Source organism: Propithecus coquereli, unplaced genomic scaffold (assembly GCF_000956105.1).
Source record: "Propithecus coquereli isolate 6110/MARCELLA unplaced genomic scaffold, Pcoq_1.0 Scaffold301, whole genome shotgun sequence".
Classification (NCBI taxonomy): domain Eukaryota; kingdom Metazoa; phylum Chordata; class Mammalia; order Primates; family Indriidae; genus Propithecus; species Propithecus coquereli.
In genome coordinates, this window is record NW_012148631.1 from 3,361,749 (window position 1) to 3,384,808 (window position 23,060).

Genomic DNA, 23,060 nt, shown 5'->3' on the forward strand with positions numbered 1-23,060 from the left:
GAGCTAGGACCTATGTGGGTGCCAAGTCCAGGCTCTGTTCATCTCCCCAGCGGGAGAGATCTGTAGAGCCCCCCACCCCAACCTCCTCGTGCCTCAAGGAGGAAACCAAAAAAGCTTCAGTCACAGCCCCTGGGTGGGCGGGAGAAAGGGTCCCCTTGTCTCCTTGCTCCAGCGCTCGATCCCTGGCCCTACCAGTCAGCGCACACGTACCAGAGAGCTTGCTCCCCCTCGAGATAAGACAGGCAGCTCTGTCCCAGCCCAGATAAGAGCAGGCTTGGACCACCCACAGGACTTAGACATTAACTTTTACAGCCAAAGGCAGCAGGGCCAGAGCAGGATCAGGCAACACTGTCACAGCCCCAGCTGTCCCCAAGAGAAAACAGAGGCACCTTCAAGTCCAGAGGTGAGGAGGCATCAACGCCCCAGGGGCCACTCAGTGCTCTGGGCCTGGGTCCCTTCACCTCCCTGGCCTTTTTGGAGGCCAAAAGCATGTACTGGGTACACGAAAGGTGCTCAGTAGATAAAGTTGGCAAAACTCCTAGACCTAAAAAGACAAGGCACAGCCAGGAGGTCTGGGTATGGTACCGGATCTGCCACTGTCCTTCTGTGGGGCTGTTGTAACCTCTTTCCCACCTTGGGCCTCTGTTGTTTTCCCATCTGGAAAACGAAGCTTTCAACATCTGTTAAGGGCGTCTGCAACATGGACATTTTAGCTTCAAACTGGCTGAAGTCACTCTATCATTGAATAAGAAGTTTGTATTTGGAAGAGTCCTTTCATATCATCCATTAGCAGAGCCTGGGACCTAGTACAGGATCAGTAAGTGTTTGTTGAGTGAATGAATCAATGAATAAATGAAAAATTTCAGTGGCCTTAGGATGCCCAGAAATCAGGAGAGAACGGCCAAAAGGTGACTAACACAGATGACAGCTCGATTCTGCAAACAAAGCTGGACTTTGCAAGCCAGTTTCTTCTCTCTTACTGCCACCTGAGAGAGTAGAGATGGTGGCTGCCATTATTGAGCACTCAGTGCATACCTGGCACTGTGCTAAGCACTCTGTAAGCATTCCTTTACTTACTCCCATGAGCGACTATACATACCTCCATTGGACAGATGGGGATGCTGAGGTTTGGTGGGGAAGGGACTTCCCTAAAGCCACTCAGCTCCTAAGTGACAGAACCAGGGTATAAACCAAGGTTGGTCTGCCTCCAAGACACAAAAACAGCTGAACTGTGTAGCCATGGGCAAGCCACTCACCCTGTCTGGGCTTGTTTCTTCCCGTGCAAGCAGAGGCAGGGGCTGCAATGTCCCCCGGACCCCTGCACTGAGAGACACTGCCCCGGGCATGCACTGGACCCTCCCAGCCTCCCCAGTACCCCATCCACACATAAGACAGAAGTTTCTGGTTATTCAACTGAGGCGTGTAGAAAGAAGTCCATGGAGGAAGCCACCAAAAAACACAACAGTCAACACAAAAATGTCCCCGGCTTAGCAGCAGCCTGTCCTCAAAGGTGGACTCCCAGAATCTCCCCACCTCTGAGCTCGGGGCCAAACAATGGGGCCATTGAGTGGGGCGGCCTACACCCAAAGGCCTCCCAGGAACACTGGGCCTTGTTCCTCCACCCCCAGCCCCACCCACCACGTTCGCAGAAAGCCTGGGGAAGGAATTCTGGGCTCCCTTTGAGCCTGTGCGAACTGAGCTCCCAGGAAGAAAGGGCGCCTGGGCAGAGGAATGGCCTTGGCTCCCTACAGAGTGGGGGGAGAGGGGCGGTTCTGCCAAGGCAAAGGGGAGGAACTGAGTCCAGCGAGTCTCTAACCCTGTCTGGCACATTCTGTGGCCCCTTAGCCACAGTCCCCGGGGTGGGGATGACTTAGACAAACCCCCCACCCCATTTTACAGATGAGGAGACGGAGGTGGCCCCATATCCAAATGTGCTTGCCCAAGTCCCAAGGCATCTCAGGATGGAACTGAGGTGATTCAAGTTCGGGGGTGCCTAACTCCTTCTGGAACTATCTGGCCTAGAGGTCAGGAGCAATGGCTTTGAGTCAGAGTCCCCCGAGCTTGAGTCTGTCCCACCTTCCAGATGCCAAGATCAGGGTTGGTTTCAGGCGGTCAGATGCAAACTGTACTTTTAGCCCTCGGGGAGAGACAAAGGCAGTTCTCTGTCTGCATAGACATTTTTGATCCATTTGACCGTCTGTCTGGCCACCATTCCCTAAGCCAGCTCTGCCAGGGATAGTGCCAGTCACAGAGAGGAAAGTGCCAGGGCCATGTCCCTGCCCTGAGGAAGTGACCATCAAGGAAGGGGGTCAGGAGACAGACTCGCAAACCCCTAAGACTGAGTGAGCAGGACAGAGAGACAAACTGCAGAAGGCCCGCCTGGTAGGAGAGAACATACTCCACTCCAGTTACTAAACGTTCCGTGGCCTTTGGGTTGGTCCTCATGGGACAGGCAGGACTTGAAGCCAAGGGCTACAGGGTGGCCATGCGGAGCGATGGCGCCAGGAAGATGACTCTGGGCAGTGCCATGCGGTTGCCTGATCAAGGCTCAGGATGGGCGATTAAGTCTCATCACATCCCTAAGGACAACCCCCAGCCTTCCCCAACGCATTACCTGAGGGACACAAGTCTCCACAGACCCAAAGCCCCCGAGGGAACTAAGGTGAGCACAGGGTTTCAACAGTGAAGCCAGACGTACCTGGTTCCAATTCTGGTCTGACGCTAACAGAATGACCTTGGGACAAATAACCTCAGAGATCCAAGCCTCAGTTTGCTCATCTGTAAAGTGGGGGCAATTGTAGGACCTGCCTCCTAGGCCGTGATCACATCGGATGACATAGAGAAAGCCTACGGCTCAGTACCTGGTGTTCGCTGAGTGCACCACCGCCGTAAGTAACACCAGAGCTGTGTCAGGAGAGAAACTGAAGTAACCACTTCGTGTTCACAGACAAGCCCGACATCAGCGCCTGCCCTACGACAGGGAGAACCAACAGCGGGTGCCTTGGGCAAGCTCACAGCTTCCAAAGGACAATAGAAGGTAACACTGCACGCACACACTGCCCCCAGCGCCATCTGTCCAAAGCACACATCACCATCTGACAGTTTTATTCTGTCTGTTGTCTGCCTTTCCCTCCCCCACGCCTGCCCTCTGCAGAACGTGAATTTCTTGAGAGCAGGCCTTTGTAGACACAAGGCTCCTAAAGCTGCCTGACACACGGTTGGTGCTTGGGGAAAATCTGCTGGAGAATGAATGAATGAATGAGTGAGTGGATGAATGAACAATGGCCACCCTGCCTGCTCCAGGAGGTGGGAGTCCAATCACGTGACCGCATGGCTATGGAATGCCAGACACAGGTGGGTGTCATCACAACGGGGACAGAGGCTGCAACAGCTGTGAGTGCTGAAGCTTCCACCAAGGAGAACTCAGCCCCAAGGCTGGGGAGGAGGAAGAAGCCCCAGAAACACAAGGAAAGCAGAATACAGCCCCCACAGGCCCCCCCACACCCCGTTTCCACACTACCCCCCAGGACTGAAACGATCTGCTCCCACCAGGGACAGAGAAGGAGTGCAAATCCAGAGCTCTCACCTGGGTGGGGCCGGGCAGACCCGCGCCATCTAGAGCGGCAGCCGCCCCTGGCTGACTCGCAGACGTTGCACAGGATGTGGCCCATGTGGCCAGAGCTGCTGACCCTTTGGGTCAAGTCAGATGTCTGGATTCTTACGTGAAAGGCGCTGATTTATAAAGGTTCACACCGATTCAAAAAGTGCAGCCTGTGGGCCTGGCTCACATGATTGTCCCCAGTCTAGACTATGAGTGGCACACCTGTCCTGCTAGCAGGTGCCTGGCTTGGAGTCACACTGTGAAAGCCACGAGCAGTTTGGAACTGTCCTATTAATTCTACTGTCCACCAGCTGAGTTTCCAAACCTGGACACACGGCTGGGAGGTCAATGCCATCACCCTTGACGTCCAGATGAGGAACCTGAGACGCGTCAGGACAGGTGCAGCCAGATTCCAACTCCACTCAGTGACTGAATGAAGGAACGGGGGTGTGACAGGGAGCAGTGGGGAGGGTCCCAACAACTGGGTGCCCCCAAAGGCCCAATCCGAGGGAGAACAAAGGTTGGCAAATGCCAGCGAATCCCAGGAGGAATAGGACCCCAGAGCCCATGGAAAGGGGTCTTGGCACACAAAAGGACCACCTGGGCCCGCAGACCCAGAATTCAGAATTGCAGAGAGAGATGGGCTAGGACGAAATGAGCAGACTTGGTTGAAGGACCTGCTTGGGGTCCTCCCTTCCAAGCCCCTGGGGTTACAGATCAGGAAGCAGAGGCCCAAGGAAGGACGGTGCTTGTCTCGGGTCACACGGCAAGTTGATCCCAGATCCAGGTAGAACTCGGGTCTCCTGACTCCAGCTCAGGGCTCCTCCTGCCACACTCAGAGACCTTCTAATGCACACAGTGCTGTATGCTACTTTCTGATGTCCCTTTTTCTTTATAGTTCTGGGTTTTTAAGGCCAGATATGCAATCTCTGTCAGTGACCAAGGGCTGACCCCCAAGCCCAAGGTGACAAGCCACAGAAACCCTGGCCTGCAACATGCGGTCATGTGTGGATGGTCATATGTGGACACGTGGACAGCATGCCCCTCCTGCGCACAGCCCATTCTGTGATCCTGGGGCCTGCACTTCCTCTTTGCAGATGTTCACTTTGAGATAAGATGATACATTTCAAAGGCCCACGGTCACTCCTTCACGGTAACCATGGTGCCAGACTCCCTCACCAGAAAGTCTTCAGGAATGTTCTTGGACTGGGCCGCCCCAAAGGGGCCTTGGCTGCTTTTGATGATCGGGCCCTCCCCGTCCAAGGCCAAGCACTCACATCCTGCGTCTTCCCATTTCCCTGCCGTGCACACCTACCACGGCCTATTTCACACCAGGCCCTGTGTCTGGGACTGGGGAAAACAAAATGCGAAGGAGAGGCACAAGGATGGTGACAGCTGACACTGAAGGCTTCTCTGTGCCCAGCCCTGCTCTAGACTTTCTCTGCTGTTCTATGGCTGTTAGCTCATTTCTTCTTACAGGAACTACTGTGAAGATCCCCATTTTGCAGATGAGAAAACTGAGGCACAAAGATGGAAGGAACCTGCCCAGGTCCCAAGGTTAGCAAGTGGTAGGCGGGAGGAGTGTGAGCCAGCAGCCTCCAGGAGCAAAGCTTTACATTTTTTCAAAGCAAAGATTTGCACCATTTTCGGGTCCCCACTTGTCATTCTCCTAAGCATCTCCCCCTGCATGCGCGCACGCGCGAGCACACACACACACACACACACACACACACCTTGAAACACGTTTAGGTAGTTTCCAGAACCCTCAAAGGCCTGTTTTTGGACTCGCTAGGCCAGCAGTCCTGGCTTAACTGCCCACCGAGACGGGTTAGCTCACTTGTTGGGGGCGGCAGGCTGTGTATATGAAAATTGTCCTCTTGTACACTTTTCTGGGGACAGTCCTCTTGGTTCTCTTTACTTTCCTCAGTTTAAAAAGAGACATGAGGTAAGAAATATTTCATTTTCTTTCAATGCTACTACAAGAAAAGCCGTGCATGGCCACACCAATGACAAACGGTGCCCCGTTCCAGTACTGGGGATACTTTAGGGAGCAGTGAGGTCTGAGGCTAATCGGAGCGCACACCCTGCTGAGGGGCAGTCGCTGCTCAGCCCCAGGCAAGTGCTGCCCTGCAGAAACATCTCCGGATTGCTCAAGAAAAGCCGGAAGGCCAGGATTTAACGTTAAATCAGACAAAATGCGAGCAACCAATTTCTAAAAACATCATGTATACCAGACAAAATAGTGTCTGTAGCCCAATCTGGCCCCGTTTGTGGCCTTGCTCTAGGGATCACACACACAGGTGGTGGCCATGGTCTCAGCCTGTCTGGCATGGTAGACACCCCCCAGGCATCCCCCACTGCAGGAGGCTGTGAGTGGTAGAGACCAGTGCTTCTCAACCAGGGGTGATCTGCCCCCCAGGGGACATTTGGCAACATCTGGAGATATTTATGGTTGTCCCGACTAGGGTGGAAGGTGGGACTGGCATCTGGTGGGGAGAGGCCAGGGTCAGTCTCTGTAGAACATCCTGCCCTGCACAGGGCAGCCCCACAGCGAAGAATCATCCCACCCCAAATGTCCACACTGCTGAGGCTGAGAAACTCTGGCCTGAGCCCCAAAGGCTTGGGAGGTGCTCTGGGGGCCAGCGCAGAAGTCACCCAACTTAGGACAGCTATTTTTTATGTTGCCCACGGGGACTCCTATAAATATTTCAAGAGAAGAAGATTCCACAGCTAAAAACACTGTAGCCCAGGTGTAGACGATGAACGCTGAGAAGTAGGCCACGGGGCCAAGACCACTGGCCTCGCCCAGACCCCGTCTGCCCCTGGACAAGTCACTCTGACCTTCACTGCCTCGGGTCCCAAGAGGACGGTCCCTAACCACTGACCCTGTGGGGCCTGGCCTGGCCGAAACGTCCCCACCACAAGAGTGCCCCTGAGCACGTCCCCAGGTGGAGGCCCTGCGACCAGGAGGTGACTTGGTGGCATCGCACGGCACCAAGGGGTAAAAGTCGTCTCCTCAGTGCTTTGTCACCCTCCTATGTCCAATCGAGCTAATGCGCTCAAGAGTCCCCTGGTGAAATCTCCTGGGAGGGCCACGCCCAGGCTGAAGGCTTTGGTAGGCAAAGGGACCAGGCTAGAACTCAGCAGAATTGGTTTATTTTCTTTTACTTCTATTTATGGCAAGTGGGTCCTGGTTTTCCATTTAGGGTAGTGAGGTGAAGATTTATTTTTAAATAAATAAATGTATTTAACTTCTAAAAAGTGAGTCGCCTTAAAAAATATTAGCTATTAAGGAGGTGGTAGAATGAATGAGGTCTGGGAGGAGCAGCCCTTCGAGTGTCTTAGGAAGCACGTAGTGACTGCTGATATTTACAGAACAGCAAGTTCATACCCAGGGGGGACACCCAGGAAGACTCCAAGGTTGTCGAGGACCTTCAGTGCCAGGCAAGAGTCATTCCTTCGGTAGTCGGCCAGGAGATCCTGGGCAGACAAACGTGCTGCCGAAGGCTTCTGGCCGCAGGAAAGCTGCGGGGGGAGGGACTCCTGATTCCGCCCTGAGCTGCACAGGACCACAGTGAGGCCTCGTTAGGGTTCACCAGGTCAAAGGCATAGAAGCCAGAGGAGAAGGACCTGCAGACTGAGGGGTCCAACGGGGCAACGGGAGTGGAGACAAAGGCCTGGGGCAGAGGGGAGAGAGGGGCAGTGGCATCTACTGAGCACCCACGGTATGCCAGACGCTGCTGCTCAAACCGGAACTCCGCGTCTCACTGCATCCTCACGATGGTGCTACGGGCTAGGTTTGTCATCACCGCCCCCATTTTTGAGATAAAGAAATAGAGACTCAGAGATTAGCTAAAACCCCAGTTGGTGCCAAGAGCCAAGACTGGACCCAGTTCCTCCACCACAGGGCAGGGGAGAGGAGAATAGTCAGAGACCAGTGAAACTAAGGGCAGAGGGAGAGGGCAGTATGGCCTGCTTAAAACTCCCAGAGATTTCCCAACACCTACAATCAGATCACAACACCCACCCCCAGCCCCATCTCCTACCACCCCTCCCCCAACCCAGCCTCCTGACCCCCTCAGTGTTTCGAGGCAGTAAGCATGCTCTCACCTCAGGGCCTTTGCACGTGCTGTTTCCCCCGGATCTTCCTTTGGCCACTGCTTCTCAAACATCACCTCCTCAGGGAGTCTTCCCCCGATCGTGCACCGAAGGTGGCTTGCCCTGTCCCTGGACCACGCTCCCAACGTCATACCCATCACAGTCCTTATCATTACCTGAGTTATGTGTGTATGTGCTGCCAGCTGTCTCTGCCACTGTGCCTGCAAGCTCCATGAGGATGACAACTCTCTCTCTCCCGTTCCCTGATCAACCTCCAGCCCCTATGACAGGGCCTGGCACATAACAGGTGCCACAGACAACCTTGTCTCATTTCCTGTTACTCTCTGCCTCTCTCCCAGGATCCAGCCAGGATCCAGCCGCACTAGCTTCTATCTGGTCCTCTGCAGGCTCCTGCCCCAGTGCCTTTGTACTTCCCATGCCCTCTGCCTGGCACTTCCTGCCCCCAAATACTTGGAGGTCTGTCTCCATCTCTTCTTTAGGGCCAGGGCTAACGTATCACCTCATGAGCGAGGCTTTCCCTGTGCGTCCTATTTAAAGCACCTGCTCCTGCCTTGCCCGAGGAACGCCCCTCGCATGTCCTCATTGATTTCCCCCACACTTACCACGTGCTCAAGTCCTCTCATTTGCTTCTTTTTGGCCTTCCTGCTGTTTCTGCCGCTAGACTTTGAGCCTGTGAGGCCAGCGCCCTCCCAACTCTGTGTTAGTGACATCACATTCCTATAGCTTGAAACTGACCGCGGTGGGGATATTTACACTACAGAAATGGGCAAATGCCATGAGCCAGAGCTTTTCTTCCCAGAGATCCGATCATTAAGCATTTCCCAACACACCACTCTCTCTTGCTCCCACAACACATGTTGGAACCAACCTTGAAAGACCTTCCCAGAGACCAAAATCTGGCTCAGGGCTGGGGGTGGGGGTGGGGGTAGTTATGAATCAGAGGAAATTCACGAGGTCAGCCCAGGGTTTCCTGCATTTGCTCATTTTGTGGACCTGGGTGTAACCCAGAGCTTCGCTGTCTGTGCTGGCCAATGAAGCAGCCACTAACCACACGTGGCTACTGAGCACTTGACGTGTGGCTAGCGTAGAACTAAATGTGTCACTTTGTTCACTTATAATTAAATTTTAAAACTGACAATTCAGTTACCAAGAAACGTTTAAGAACATTGGAACAACTTGGGGATGTGAATCTACTTGCTTCAACTGTAAATTTTATGACATCTAAATACAGACCAAGGATTTCCAATGAAAATTTAGCTCCTGAATTGAGATGTATTGTAAGTATAAAACACGCACTAGAATGAAAAAAAGTAAAATATTTCATTAATAATTTTGATATTGATCACATGTCAAAATGATCATTTTTATACACTAGTTTAAATAAGTTATATTATTTAAACTAATTTCATCTGTTTATTTTTATTCTTTTTGACATATCCATTAGAAATTTAAAATTATATATGTGGCTCACACTGTATTTCCATTGGCTGGCACTGCTCTACAGGACTGTGGGTTGCTTTTTTCCTATCATTTGATATTCAAAAGCAGAAGTGGTGAAAGAAACCACTGGAAGGGTGGTTTCTTCTTATTCTCCTGCTACAATTACAAATTCTGGAAGAAAATGAGCTAATCTCGTCAGATGTCGTGTGGGGTGGTTTGCTGAATGACCTCCACCCTGCTCCGAAAGGAAGTCTATCCCTGGCTGCCATGGCTGCGGAGGTGACCCAGGACATTTGGGCAACCTCCCTTCTAAAAGTCACTGAGAGCAGACCCCAGGTCCAGGACTGGTTTTGTCAAAGACACCCACACGGAAAAGCTGCCCCTGGGCCTCTCAGAAGCTGGCGGAGCTCAAGATGAGCCTGGGAACCATTACACAGAGGGAACACTGCAGGGCTGGTGCACCTTTCAACCTGGTATCTCAGAACCACAAGACTTTCTCTTCTACACTTTGGCACATGTCGGTCCCTCTACTTATCCCCTTCCTTCCCTTATCCCTCTGGATATATAGCACTCCTATGCACCCTGCAAGATCCAGTTCAAATGTCCCCTCCTCTGAAGCCTTTTGTGACCAGATAATGATCCACATCACATCATAGAGTAGGCTTCTGGCCTACTCTACCCTTACCAATTGCTGAACAGCCTCAATGCTTTACTCTTGCCTCTTCAAACCTGATTTCTTTCTGAAACACAGAGCATGCGTCTCTCCCCTGCAGAAAACTGCCATTGGGTTCCACTACCTAAAACAGTGGTGCTCAAACTTGAACAAGCATCAGAGTGACGTGGAAGGCTCCTTAAAAGCAGACTGCTGGGCCCTACTTCAGAGTTTCTGATCCAGTGGATCTGGGGTGGGGCCTGATAATCGCATGTCTAACAAGGTCCCAGCTGACACTGCTGGTCCAAGAGCTATACCGTGAGAACCACTGCTATTAACACAAAAGATCAAGGGCACACTCTTCACGTTGGCATTCAAGGCCTTTCACAAGGTAGACTCCACTTACCTTACCATCCTCGTCTTTTACCACATGCTGCCCCAGTCCCAGACTAGCATTACCCCAGGACGCCACGCCTTCCATGCCTCCGCACCGCTGCCATGCTGTCCCTTCTGCCTGACACCCCTTCCCCCTCTTTATCTACCCAGTTCCAGAGCCACCTGCCTTGACCTCACAATGTCTAAAACCCAAATCCTCAAAAACGAGGAGCTGGCACCCTTAAGAATCAACAAGGCAACAAAGGCAGGCTGTGGGGCAGCTACAAAAGGGGAGAGCGAGAAAGGCTTTTGGCCACAGTAGCAGCCCTGGATGAGAAAGCACCAGCCTAAAGTGACAACTTTGGGACAGAAAATTCTAGTGTATTTATCTAAGCGGAGCAATCTAGTTAAGAATTGTTTTTTTTCTCTATCTGGTTTTCTGGCTCTGCAACTTTCTAGCTGTGTGACCTGGGGGGCAGCTTACTTAGCTTCTTTGTTTCTCATTTTTTTCTGTAAGAAGGGATAAAGCAACAATCTCATACAATGAAGATTAAATGACACAATGCAAGAAAAACCCATAGCAAAAGGGCTAAGCCCTCAATAAACGCTAGCTATTATTAGCAGTATCTTTGGACCTGGGAAAGTAATGACCTTGGTATCCAACAGCAATCAATAATGGGAACAGACACGTACTAGATATTTTTCGTAATCAGTACATACTCAGCAGTCCCACAGATGAATGGATAGGAGGATAGACAGACAGACCAAAGGACAGATGGGCGGGTGGTGGGTGAATGGGAGAACTCTTTTGATTAATATCAAAAGTGGCTCTGTGAGGCCAATTTGGCAGTAGACACTTTTTTTTTTTTTTTTTTTTTTTTTTTGAGGCAAAGTCTCACTATGTTGCCTGGGCTAGAGTGCCGTGGCGTCATCCTAGCTCATAGCAACCTCAAACTCCTGGGCTCAAGCGATCCTTCTGCCTCAGCCTCCAGAGTAGCTGGGACTACAGGCATGCGCCACCATGCCCGGCTAATTTTTTCTATGTATTTTTAGTTGTCCAATTAATTTCTTTCTATTTTTAGTAGAGACGGGGTCTCGCTCTTGCTCAGGGTGGTTTCGAACTCCTGAGCTCAAACAATCCACCCGCCTCGGCCTCCCAGAGAGCTAGGATTACAGGCGTGAGCCACCGCGCCCGGCCTAGGCAGTAGACACTTAAAAACCTTAAAAATTCTTCTAATAAGTTCCTTAGACAAAAGCACAAAAAATTCAAAAATGTCCATCATAGAGTTGTTTGTAACAGCAAAGAAGCAGCAGCTGCCGCCGCCTAAATGCCTGACCATAGAGAAAGGCACAGTCAGAAGACGGATTTCTCTGGAAGAATAAAAAATGAAGATGCAAGTATTTCCCCACTGACGTGATAAGATCTTCTTAATATATCTTAAATAAAAAGAGTAAAAGGTGAAGTAACAGGTATGGTATAAGTTCACCATTTTCTAAAACCATGTGTGTATCGGAAAATTCTAGAAAAAATGTATAAATTCGGATGGTTTAAATGTTTTTCCTTTTGCTTTTCTCTATATCCTCACTTTTCTCTGATGACCATATATATAATATTTGTAAAAATTCTTAAAAGAAGAAAACACTTTTTAAAAAGCAGCTCCATGGGTTAGGACAGAGGAAATGTGTAGTCTCAGCTACATCAACCTCAGCTATGTACCCTGTCTCTGTTCTTTCCCCTGGGAAAGGGTGACCACCTGGTGACTCGCCCTACCCTGCTCCACCTGAGGTCCCCAAGACGAGGGATAAAGAAGGGCTTTGAAGTCCAAAGCTGACAGTCACATGCCGGTGCTTTTACTCCCCGACTGCGGCCTAAGCGGCTCCCCAAGGAGATGCTCGAAGAGGTAAAGGCAAGTTGGCCTCTGTCCTGGGGGTGCTGGTGTTAGCAGACAGAGTTCTGGGTGGGGTTGGAAAGGCCACGTCCTCGCCCCCTCCCCACACACAGCCCCTGGTTTCCCCTTGCCAGGCCTCAGTTTTCCAATCTGTGAAATGAGAGGGACAAACAGTGGTTTTCTTAAGTAGCAGGATTCTTTTCTCAAAGGAAACACAGATTTCTCTATTTAGCATCAGTAATTCTGTTCTTAAAAATCAGGCATTTTGTGTAAAAAAAAAAGCTGGGACTCTATTTCCCATTATTTGAAGTGGGAAAAATTATACAATGTTATACGTCAACTCCAAACTCCCCAACAATTTCCTAAAATGTAACTAAAACCCAGTAAAACTCTCCCTGTACATGATGGACTATCATGGCAGTATGGACGATGCTCAAAGCATCCCTCCCTGATCACCAAGTACTTACTAACCACCGTTAATTACCACTGCCGTGTGCAGCACCGCGGCCTGGGCTCTGGGCTCCAGCAACGTCTGAGGCCCAGCCCTGAGAGCCTCAGCTCCCTTTTGAAAACATCTACGTGTCACTCTGACGTTCTTCCAATTGCATCTAGAATCCACTCAAGACATTCCCTTCACATCCTTTTGTTACAAATGCTGTACTGAGTTTTGGAGACAAAAAAAAATACATTTTACGTATAAAACATTGGCTGAAAAAAACCTCAGAGAGATGTACGTTCTAGGAAGTCTGTGTTTTATAAACCAAAAGGCGTTAATACCAGAAGAACATTTGGGGGAGACCTTCTGCAGGTAGGCTTATCCCAAGAAAACCAGGGGGCACTCCACAATTCCCCTATAGAAGTGTAGGGGTGATACCAAGTTTGGAAGGTGAGGCTTGAAGCTGTACCTGCATTGTGCTCATCAAAGGGTGAGGGGAAGGGGGGCTGGTAAAGGGCCCCCTTCTTTAGGGCAGCCATCGGGAGGAATGTCCACGCAGCAGCTGCAGCAGTGGGAGAAGAGGTGCTGCTACTAAAAATACTAAAATAGCCAGCCCTTGCTGGGCTCTTACATGTGCTAGGCACTCCTCTAAGCACCTGGCATGAATTAGCCCATTTAATCCCGACAACAGCTCTGTGAGCTAGGTCCTATTATTATCTCCATCTTACAGATGGAGAGACTGAGGCATGGAGAGGTTAAGAACTTGTCTAGGGTTATCCAGCTCGTAAAGAGCAGTGCTGGGACTTGAGGCCAGGCAGTAGAGCTTTGGAGTTCCTTCCTGCTCTGCATCACCTGTGCTACACCCGAGGGCGGAGGCTCCATGGGAAGGGGAGTGCAGGGGGCTTCTCCTTGCCCTGGCCCTTACCCTCAAAGCAGATGCTAAGAAAAGAGTTGAAGATCTAAAGACCAGGCTAGCTCCAGAGCGGGAGGCCATGGGGGCCCCGGGTGGGGGAAATGGGGGGCAGCAGCCTTACCCACAGCTTCCCGTCGTGGTAGTAGGCGCCCAGGAGCTTCACAATGTAGGGGTGGTCACAGGTGGCCAGGATCTCGATCTCCACAATGTAGTCCTCCAGCTCCTCCTCACTCTTGGTCTCAATGACTTTGGCTGCGGCCAAGGCACCAGTCTCCTTATTCTTGGCCTGCAAAGGGGAGACGCGGAAGGTCAAGGCATGCCTGGCAGGAAACTGACCCCTGGAAGCCAGCTAGAGAGCCCCGCATGAGTGTGAAAACAGAGGCCAGATGTCCATATGGGGACTGAGATGCTGAACAGGGACACACTTTGTTCTTGACAATGGCCAGTGTGGCACATCATGTCTGCACAGAGCAGCATGCATGAGAAACAATGTCTGTGACTAATAATAGTAACAATGATAAAAAGTATAATACCTCCACACCATGGAATAAATAAACATACAAGAACAGAGCCAGGTGCCTCAGTGCACGCTTGCAGTCCCAGCTACCTGGGAGGCTGAGGCAGGAGGATCGCTTGAGCCCAGTAGTTTGAGTCCAGCCTGGGCAACTTAGTGAAACTCTGTCTCTCGAAAACTTTTTTTTAAAAATACAAGGACAGGACAGCTGTGCAAATATCAATGTGGAAAGATTGTTGATTTGTTCAGTTAAAAAATAAAAATCCAAGTCAATGAGCAATAAAAGTGGCATAATACTTTTTATATGAAAAAATGGAAAACTATGCTTTCATACATGTTCACATGTGTCTGTAAATGCATGGAAAACTCAGGAAAGATACTGCCTGACAGCAGCCTGGGGAAGGGCCTGAAACGACGTGGCATTCAAAGGGCACTTTCACTTTCCATATTGTTTACAATTTTTAATAAGAATGTTCCATGAATTTATTTGCATTATTTCACATATATTTAAGGTAGAATGAGTAAAGAGGTTTAAGTAAGTGCCCACCAGTTACAGTAGAATTGCTTCCTAGACACACGTCACCGTGCAAAACAACTATTTCCTATTCGATGAAAAAGGGAGTAAGAAAAATTCATAGCTACTAGGATGGCTATAATCAAAAAATGGAAAAAACAAGTGTCGGTGAGGATGTGGAGAAATTAGAACCCTTGTGCATTGCTGGTGGGAATGTAAAATGGTGCAGCCGCCATGGAAAACAGCTTGGCAGTTTCTCGAAAGGTTAAACAGACCTACCACGTGACCCAGCAACTGTGCTCTTAGGCACATACCCAAAAAACTGAAAGCAGGAACTCCAGCAGACACTTGTGCACGCCTGTTCACAGCAGCATAATTCATAGCAGCCAAAGGTGGAAACAACCCGCACGTCCACCATCAGATGGATGGATACACAAAATGTGGTCTACACACAATGGAAAATTATTCAGCCATAAAAGGAAGGAAATTCTGACACACACTACAACATGGACGAACCTTGAAGACATTACACTAAGTGGCAAAAGCCAGTCACGACAGGACAAATACTGCACGACTGCACTTCCATGAGGTACCTAGAGTCGCCGAAGTCACAGAAACAGAAGTGGAACAGAGGTTACCAGGGGCTCAGGGAGGGGGAGAGGGAGAGTTACTGATCAGTGGACACAGAGGTTTTGTTGAGGATGATGAATAATTTGGGGTATAGACAGTGGTGATGGTTACACAGCTTGTGAACTTATTTAATGCCACTGAATTGTATACTTATGAACGGCTAAAATGATAAATATGATGTTACGTCTATTTTGCCACAATTCAAAAGAGAGAGACAGAAATAACCATGTAGATGGAGCAAGCAGTCCCACCCATTCCACATGCTGAGCTGGTGTCTAGGAAACAGGAGGTGAGGACCCACAACTCCCTCCGGGATCCTGCGAGCTTCAGGGGATGTGGCAGTGGGCATCTCATCCAGCGGGACACACGGGATTCCAGCGTTGGAGAACACATTCCCTATGTGGCCCCTAAAAGCACAGCCATCGACTGCAGAGCACAGGGGGAATGGCTCGATGGACTCAAGGAGCATCACAGTTTGGTCTCCACCTTGGCATCTTCCTAAGGATAACACGGGTCACACCCTACCCTTGCCTTCCACGACCACTCTGGAACCTGACTCCACTGGAAACGCCCGATGGCCGAGTTCCTCCTGCAGGTCTAGCACTTCATGGATGACGATGCACAGTCATTCATGTGACATCACAGGGACCAGCACCTCAGTTTCCCCCATTCCACAGCTGAACAGGAAAGTTCAGGTTTAGAGAGGAAATATGATAGGAACTAGGAGAGCAGCACCAGAGTTTGCACTTGGGTCATCTAATGTCAAAATCCTGGGCACTTCCCACTGCTATACAAGGTCTCCCTGTAATCTCCAACTTAGAAGCCCCTAAAACCAGATGCCAACAGACGCTTCTGAGCGCTACTGGGCCAGGCCTGCAAAGGGCGCCCACAATACAGAGACAGAGCCCTCCACCGAGAGTGAGGAGGCAGTGTGCTTATGACCAGGTGTGGGAACTGGCAGAGGGCATCTAACCCCCGCAGAGAGCCTTCTGGAAGGAAGCGATGTTGAGGGGGTGATGTAAATAGGCAATTTTTATGTTCATTTGCATTTGGTACGCTGATTCTCAGTTTAGGTAAATGTTTCACTAGTTAAGCGCAAAGCCCCGGGGTCCCACACAGTGACAACGGTTTCACATTTATCAAAGGCCCCCTCTGCATGGGGCACGGTCTACACTCCTCATGTGGAAACTCATTTATCTCCTCAATCACCCTATGGTATCAGCGACATTATTACCTCATGCACAGATGGGGAGACTGAGGCAGAGTCCCCCAGCGTGAGGTGGCAGAGTGGACCTGGGACACCGGCAGTCCCAAGGCCACGTCTGTGCACTCTTGGCAGCCACATTCTTCCATCAAAGTCCCTTCCGAGCCAAAGTCTATGACGCCTCCCAAATTGGGCCCCAGAGCCCAGTCCAGGAAAGGAAATTTCATATGGGGCCATTCTCCAGGGCCAGTCTTTGTTCCCCAATCTATCTACTCACTGGGGCCCCACCTGTGGGGCTGAGCGGGGCGGGCAGAGCTACGGCCGGGTGACCAAGGCAACCCCCCTGCCCACACCGAGCCGCTCGGTCACTCGCCCTTCCCTCCTGGGAGCTGGTGAGGAAGGCTGCAAGTCACCCCTTCCTGGGTTTCCTGAAAAGGGATGTTTTTTCTCCTGAACATGGAAGAGGCCCAGTGGGGACCATTTCCGTGAGTGCACAAACCCGCCTTTCCTGCCGCCTGAAAGGCAGCATTGACCACGAGGCCGGGCCTCCAGCCGGGTGCCAGCGTCAACACGAGGCGCGCCCGCTGCCCAGCACCTCACTCAGACTCCAGAGACAGTGCCTGCCACGGAGGGCTCAGCGTAATAGAAACTGTGGGCCAAGAAGTGACTTGGCCAAAATTAAATCCTTTCGCAGCCTGGCTGAGGCAGCAACCCATCACCTTGAGGCCACAGAGAATATGTTAATGGCTGATGATAAAAACAGCTAACACTGACAGGGCACCGCTATGTGCCAAGGCAGATCTTAAACAGAATTTCCCACTTCATCCTCCATCCAGCCCTTGAAGACAAATATTATCATTCCCAGTTTACACATAAGGAAACTGACATTCAGAGAGGTGCGGTGATTTGCCTGAGGTCACACAGCGAGTGAGGGTGGAAGGTGAAGGCTGGATCCAAATGCAAGCCTGCCTGGCTCAAAGTTCCAAGTCATTTCCCAAAAGACCCTTCTTGGCGAGTACCCGGCGTTCCCTGCTCTAGCTCCTTTCGCTGCAGATAAATGACAACCACGGCCATAGCAGGCGCTCACACGGAGTGTGTGGCAGCCTCAGAGTGCCCAGACAGCCAGAATTGAACCCGCCAACAAACCGGTGCGGCCGGCGTCAGCCACGGTGCCCACGTCCCAGGCCAGCAGACTGAGGGAGAGGTGTCAGGACCCACGAGGACGGTGAGCCATGGTGGTCTCCCGACTCCCAGTCCAGTGCTCTCTTCACTACACCGCGCTGCCAGGAAGCAGCCCATTCCCTATTCATTCATTCATTCGACCACTATTTACTCGGCCAAATGAAGTGCGAGGCACGTTTCCAGTGAGCAAGACAGCTTCTGCCTAGAGGGCGAATTTGCACGTGGGAATCACTGCCCTCCCATCGCATAATTCACCCGTCCCTGATTTTTCTTCAGGGAAACTAACCCTCCCTCAGTCCGGGTCCCTGACCTGCAATGGACCTGATTCAAGCACAACCCACCCTGGCCAATCAGAACATTACATTCCCTCTGGCCACGGTGATTGGCTCAGGAATAGGAGTGTGATCAAGTCAGCCAATGAAATGCAACCTCAGCACAACTGCTGAGACAGCTCCCTTCCTTGCAGCCTCCCACCCAGAGCCATCCTGCCCCCAGGAACCTGAAAATGAAACTAGGTCCCAGGCACTAGACCCGAGAGAGGGCATGAGAAGATACTGTTTGATCTCTTTATTAAGAGCCCTATTTTATATATATAAAAAAACTGATGCTCAGAAAGGTGAAGCAATTTGCCCAAGGTCACACAGCAGGTGCATAACAGGGCTAGGAGGTGAGTTCTGGCCCATTTGGCTTCAAAGACCATGTATGTGACCGCTTTGCCAGAGGTGCCTGTAAAATTGCAGAAGTCCTGTCTGGGCCTCAATTTCCCCACTATACAGAAATAAGGCAGGGAAATGATGCCCCAGCTCTCCCCAAGCTCTGCTGTGAGGCCATGTTAAGGAGTGGGTGGGTCTTGGAGAGCTACAGGTGGTCCGAGTAGATGGGCACTGTGGGAGCTGACAGGCAAGAAATCACATACAGAACAAGTGGCTGTCTGTGTGACCTCTGACTCCGTCTCTCCCACCAGCTCAGGCAAGGCCGGGGACAAGTGAAGGACGAGGGCAGCCCCAGCCCAGGCCTCCACTGCTGGCCGGCAGTGACTAACGCCTCAGCCCACACTCTCGATAGCAGACACACAGTGGCCACTTGTGTTTTCTGGCCCGGGCACTTCCGTGGGAACAATCCTCCCCCTTGTGCCAGTGCGAGGCCCGGCCTGGGGGAGGCGGGGGCAACCCTTCCAGCCGGGAGCCCTGCCCCACCCCAGGGGCCCAGCCACCCCAGGCAGGGGCTGGGGGCTTCCTAAGAGTTAGCCACATAGTGGCCAGCAGGGGACCACCCTCCTGGCTGCCAGCTGATCACTGTGTTCCTCCCTCCTCCTGCCAGGAAATAGTTGGTATCACAGAACTTAGGAACCAGAGAGAACTTTAGCCACCACTCCTAAAGTCCAGCTCCCTAATCCCCACTCTGCAGATGAGGAAACTGAGTCCACAAAGGCAAATGCAGACACTAGCATCCAATGTGTGACACTTGTCTCCTCTGTGACACAAGAGCCCATGGCCTGCCTCAAGAAAAGTAAACGGGTGGCCCATTCCCGCTGCCGCCCCTAACTTCAGGCCTGGGAGCTGCTGGAGCTGCCTGGAGATGAATCCTGGGGGCGAGGACGGCGGGGGGCCTGGGCAGCATCCATTTCCCCTTGTGGATTCAAAACTCTAGTTTCCTTCAGAAACCGCCTTTCCCTTGCCCTCGGCCCAAGGGATTCATGCCAGGCTGACCCCACCCCAGTCCAGGTACGCACCCCAGGCCCGGCCAATCAGAGTACTGGGCCTTGTCACAGTCACTGGTTCACAGATGCCTGGGCATGTGACCTAAGGCAGGCCAACAGGGTCTTACCTTGTTGGTTCTTTTGTTTGCTTTTGGTTTTTTGTATTTTTGCCACAGTTATCAGGAAAGTAGCTTTTTCTTTTTCTGAGGTTGCTAAACTGGTAGAATGGAAGGCTGGAGGGTCTTACAACCCACCCGCTACTCCCATGGAGAGGCTGCCTGAGGATGAGGCCAACACGAGGGAAGCAGGGCCCACAAATGGCGGAGAGCAGCATGCTGATGACTCTGGAGCACCTGGAGCCAGCTGTTCCTGAAGGCAGGATCTACCCTTACACCCTTCAGTTATGTGAGCCAATAAACTCCCTTCCGACTCCTGTCAGTTGCCGCCAAGAAGGAAGTAAGTTTCCCATCTCTGGGGTGTTCCAGCAGACAGCAGACATCTACGGAAGTGCTTCACCATGCAACAGATGCATAACGAGGGCCACCTTCACTCCCAGCCCACTGTGACCTACAGAGCTGATGGAGACCTCACGGAGGAGTCAGCTGATAATCCACGATGGGGACCTATGTGGAAAACATGGTGACTAATGGGCCACACGCAAACATAAACCAGGGCATTCTTTTGCCAAAAGAATCTTTCTCCAGAAAAGTGGAAAGGATCATTTTACACTTATTAAATTAGCAAAAACAACTAACAATGACAATCCCAGTGCTGGCAACAACGTGGCAAAATGGGTATACTCATTACTAACGAGAATATGAACCAATTCAATCTTTTAAGGATAACAATTGGCAGTAGCTTTTAAGAGTCTTGAAAATACTCTTAAGCCTATTATCCCTCGTTCCTGAGAATTTAAGGCCAGGAAATAATTCAGAAAGACAATAAGAGAAATGTAGTAGGATCATGATCACATTAGTCCACAATAATGGAAAAAAGGTGGAAATAACCTAAAGACAATGATTAAATTACCTTAATGGGACATAAAGCAACCCTTTAAAATAACAAATAATACAGTAATGAGAAAAATACTTAATCCACAATAGTAACAGAGCAGGATAATAAAATTATAGGCTAGAATTTTCCTTTGGGAAAACTGCACGTGTCTCTGGACAGGGATGAGCTGAAACACAGCACAGTGAAGACAAGTGGTTTATACGGATTATTTTCACCCAGGGACATCTGGCAATTATCCGCAGGGGTCCCAGCAGGGACAGCCTGGGGTTGGTGCAAAGGACCTTCCCACACAGAAAAAGACCACTTCATCCTGACCTTGCCTCAAACGTTTTCAGAGATGGATGCCTTCGCTCTCTCAGAACCCTCTTGAGTTGTGCGGTCCAATATGGTAGCTACTAGCCACATGTGGCTATTTAAATTAATAGAAATGAAATGAAAATTTTAGTCTCTCCTTTGCACGAGCCACATTTCACGTGCCGTAGAACCACACGGTGGCTACCACATTGGACAGAGCAGATACAGGACATTTCCATCACTGCAGAAGGTTCTACCGAAAGCTCTGCACTCAAGGCTTGAAACGCCAGCACTCTGGGGCAGAAAATGCCTCCTCGCAGGGTGAGGGAGTACCTAAAACTCACCCCAATGTCCCAGACCCTGCCTTAGAAACAGGTATTTCTTTTTCTAGGAAGAAAAAAGAGATCCAGCGCAGAGAGTGGGGAGTGGACCCCCACCCAGCCGTCCTTTGCTGGGGAGGTCTCCTAGCACGCTGGCCGGCCGCAGGCGTGAGGGAAGGTTCCCAGCTGACTTGGCGGAGCAAAAGCCTGGCGTGTGGGTCAGAGCCAAAGAATGGAGCAGGCGAAGCCAAGGGTTTCTATTTTCCCCGCCGTCTTTATTCTGGATGGCTGTGCCAGGCACGTGGGGAATGTGGTTCAGGCCACTGGAACCAAAGCAGGGCTTGGTCTGCGTCTCTCACACGATGTACAGCTGTGCTGCCTCTGCCTGAACACAGTCCATCTTTGCAGGCTGACATGTGGCCAGCTGCAGGAAAGGCTCTGACTCTGTTAAGGAGAGGAACCCTGGCCCCAGAGGGAACTGGGGCCACAGCAGAAATGGCTTTGTGCAGGGCAAGGGCCCAACACAAATCAAGCAGGGTAGCCTGAAGGCGGCCCATGGGCTTGGGTTCGGAATCCACTGAGGCCTGGGCTGGCAGCACGGTTAGGTTAGTGGAGGGTGGAGCCGGGCACACCCCGGGCTGGCCCTCTGGAGGCGCAGGGCCTTGTGGGCCTCCGCGTGGAAAGGCCTGCGGCAGGTCAGTGAGCAGCCTGCCTCCCTCCAGTACAGGCCCATGAGCTGTGCACAAGTACTGACCCTTCTTTTATCGAAGAGAAAAGGAAGGTCCAGGTAAGGAAAGTGACTTGTCCCGGGGCACACAGCGGGGAAGTGGCTGCCAGGCCTGGAACCCAGGTCTGGCTGTCTGCCCTGAGTCACCCACCGGAGTATTCATCCCCAGGGGCCCTGCCCAGGTGCTCTGTGTGCCAGTCCTCCTCCCGCCACTCCTTCCATTGCCTTCAAGCAGCAACACTCTTAGGGTGAACCCTCAGTGGCTCCCTGCTGCTGACAGGTGAGGGCCCGAGCTCCCTGGCCAGCTCTCAGGGCCCTCGCGAGCAGCCCCTGCCCACTTCCACGGGGTTCCACCTCTCCCTCCCACGCAGCCTCATGCCCACTCCCTCCCTCCAGGCCTTTCTCCATGCCCCTTCCTCCACCTGGAATGCCTTCCCCATACCTGCGTCTAAGCAGCCTGCAAAACCTAACTCCACCACAGCCTAGTCCATGACATCGTCCCCAGAACTCAGCCCACCTCCCCTACTAGAACCTCTCTGCACCTTGTTGGGGCTTTCATCACAGACTGACTGGTCCCCTGGTCATCTGCATCACAGATTCTCTCTCTAACCTGCCTGTGAGCTCAGAAATGCTAAGCCCATTCTGACTCGTCTCAGTTTACCCCCATAGAGCGTGGCACAGAATAGCCAGTGGACAGGTGTAAGTGTGGGTGAATGGGGAGATGGGTGGGCGGGAAGGTGGATGGAGAATGGGTGAATGAGTGGGTGGGAGGACTGATGTATGGGAAGATGGGTAGACAGCCAGCCAGATGGATGAGTGGATGGATGGAACAGTGGGTATATAGATGGGTAGATGGATGAGAAAATGGATAAATGGGTTGGTGGATGGAAGGGAGGTTGGGTGAGTGGATAGGTGGGTGGGAAGATGGCTGGATGAATAGATGGATGGATGGGTGGACAGATGGGTGAACAGGTAGGTGGGTGGATAGATGGGAGGTTGTATGGGTGGAATGGCGGGCAGATGAATGAGGGTGGGTGGATGCGAGGAAGGGCAGACGGATGGGAGAACGAGTGGGCAGGAGCAAGAATGGGTGGATGAGAGACTAGGAGGATGTAAGAGAGGGATAAAGGAATAAAATGCATGTCCAAGACACAGATTACTATCATCTTCCTTTTTTCCCAAAAGGCACTTGAGCCTACCTTGTTGCCGGGTTCTATGAACAGCAGCCTCTCTCCTGCCTTTAATACTGTAGCCAAGAAAGTTACTTTCCCAGGTACCTGTCCCACTCCATCCAATGGTCTCATCTTGGCAAACTTACAAATGGGCAAATTTCCATCAAGTGATCTGTGGAATGCAGACAGAACAGGACCTAGGTTGAAGTTCCAACTCCACTACGTACAACTAAGTGCACTCAGGGAAGCCCGGACACTTAGGCCTTAGTTTCCTAACGGAGATGTGGACCATTCCAGTGACGCGTGAGAAAACTTACAAACCACCATGGGTGAGTCAGTTGACTATTGGCTGTTACTGTTTTCTC

The 23,060-nt window shown here is 51.4% G+C and overlaps 1 protein-coding gene across 1 annotated transcript in view; it reads right to left on the reverse strand.

Moving 5' to 3' along the window:
- STK10 (serine/threonine kinase 10) overlaps positions 1 to 23,060 on the reverse strand; it is a 115,103-nt gene that overhangs the window by 78,859 nt on the left and 13,184 nt on the right. The window contains exon 2 of the mRNA XM_012649734.1: positions 13,547 to 13,711. Coding sequence (XP_012505188.1) covers positions 13,547 to 13,711 — 165 coding nt within the window. The remainder of the gene's footprint in view (positions 1 to 13,546; positions 13,712 to 23,060) is intronic.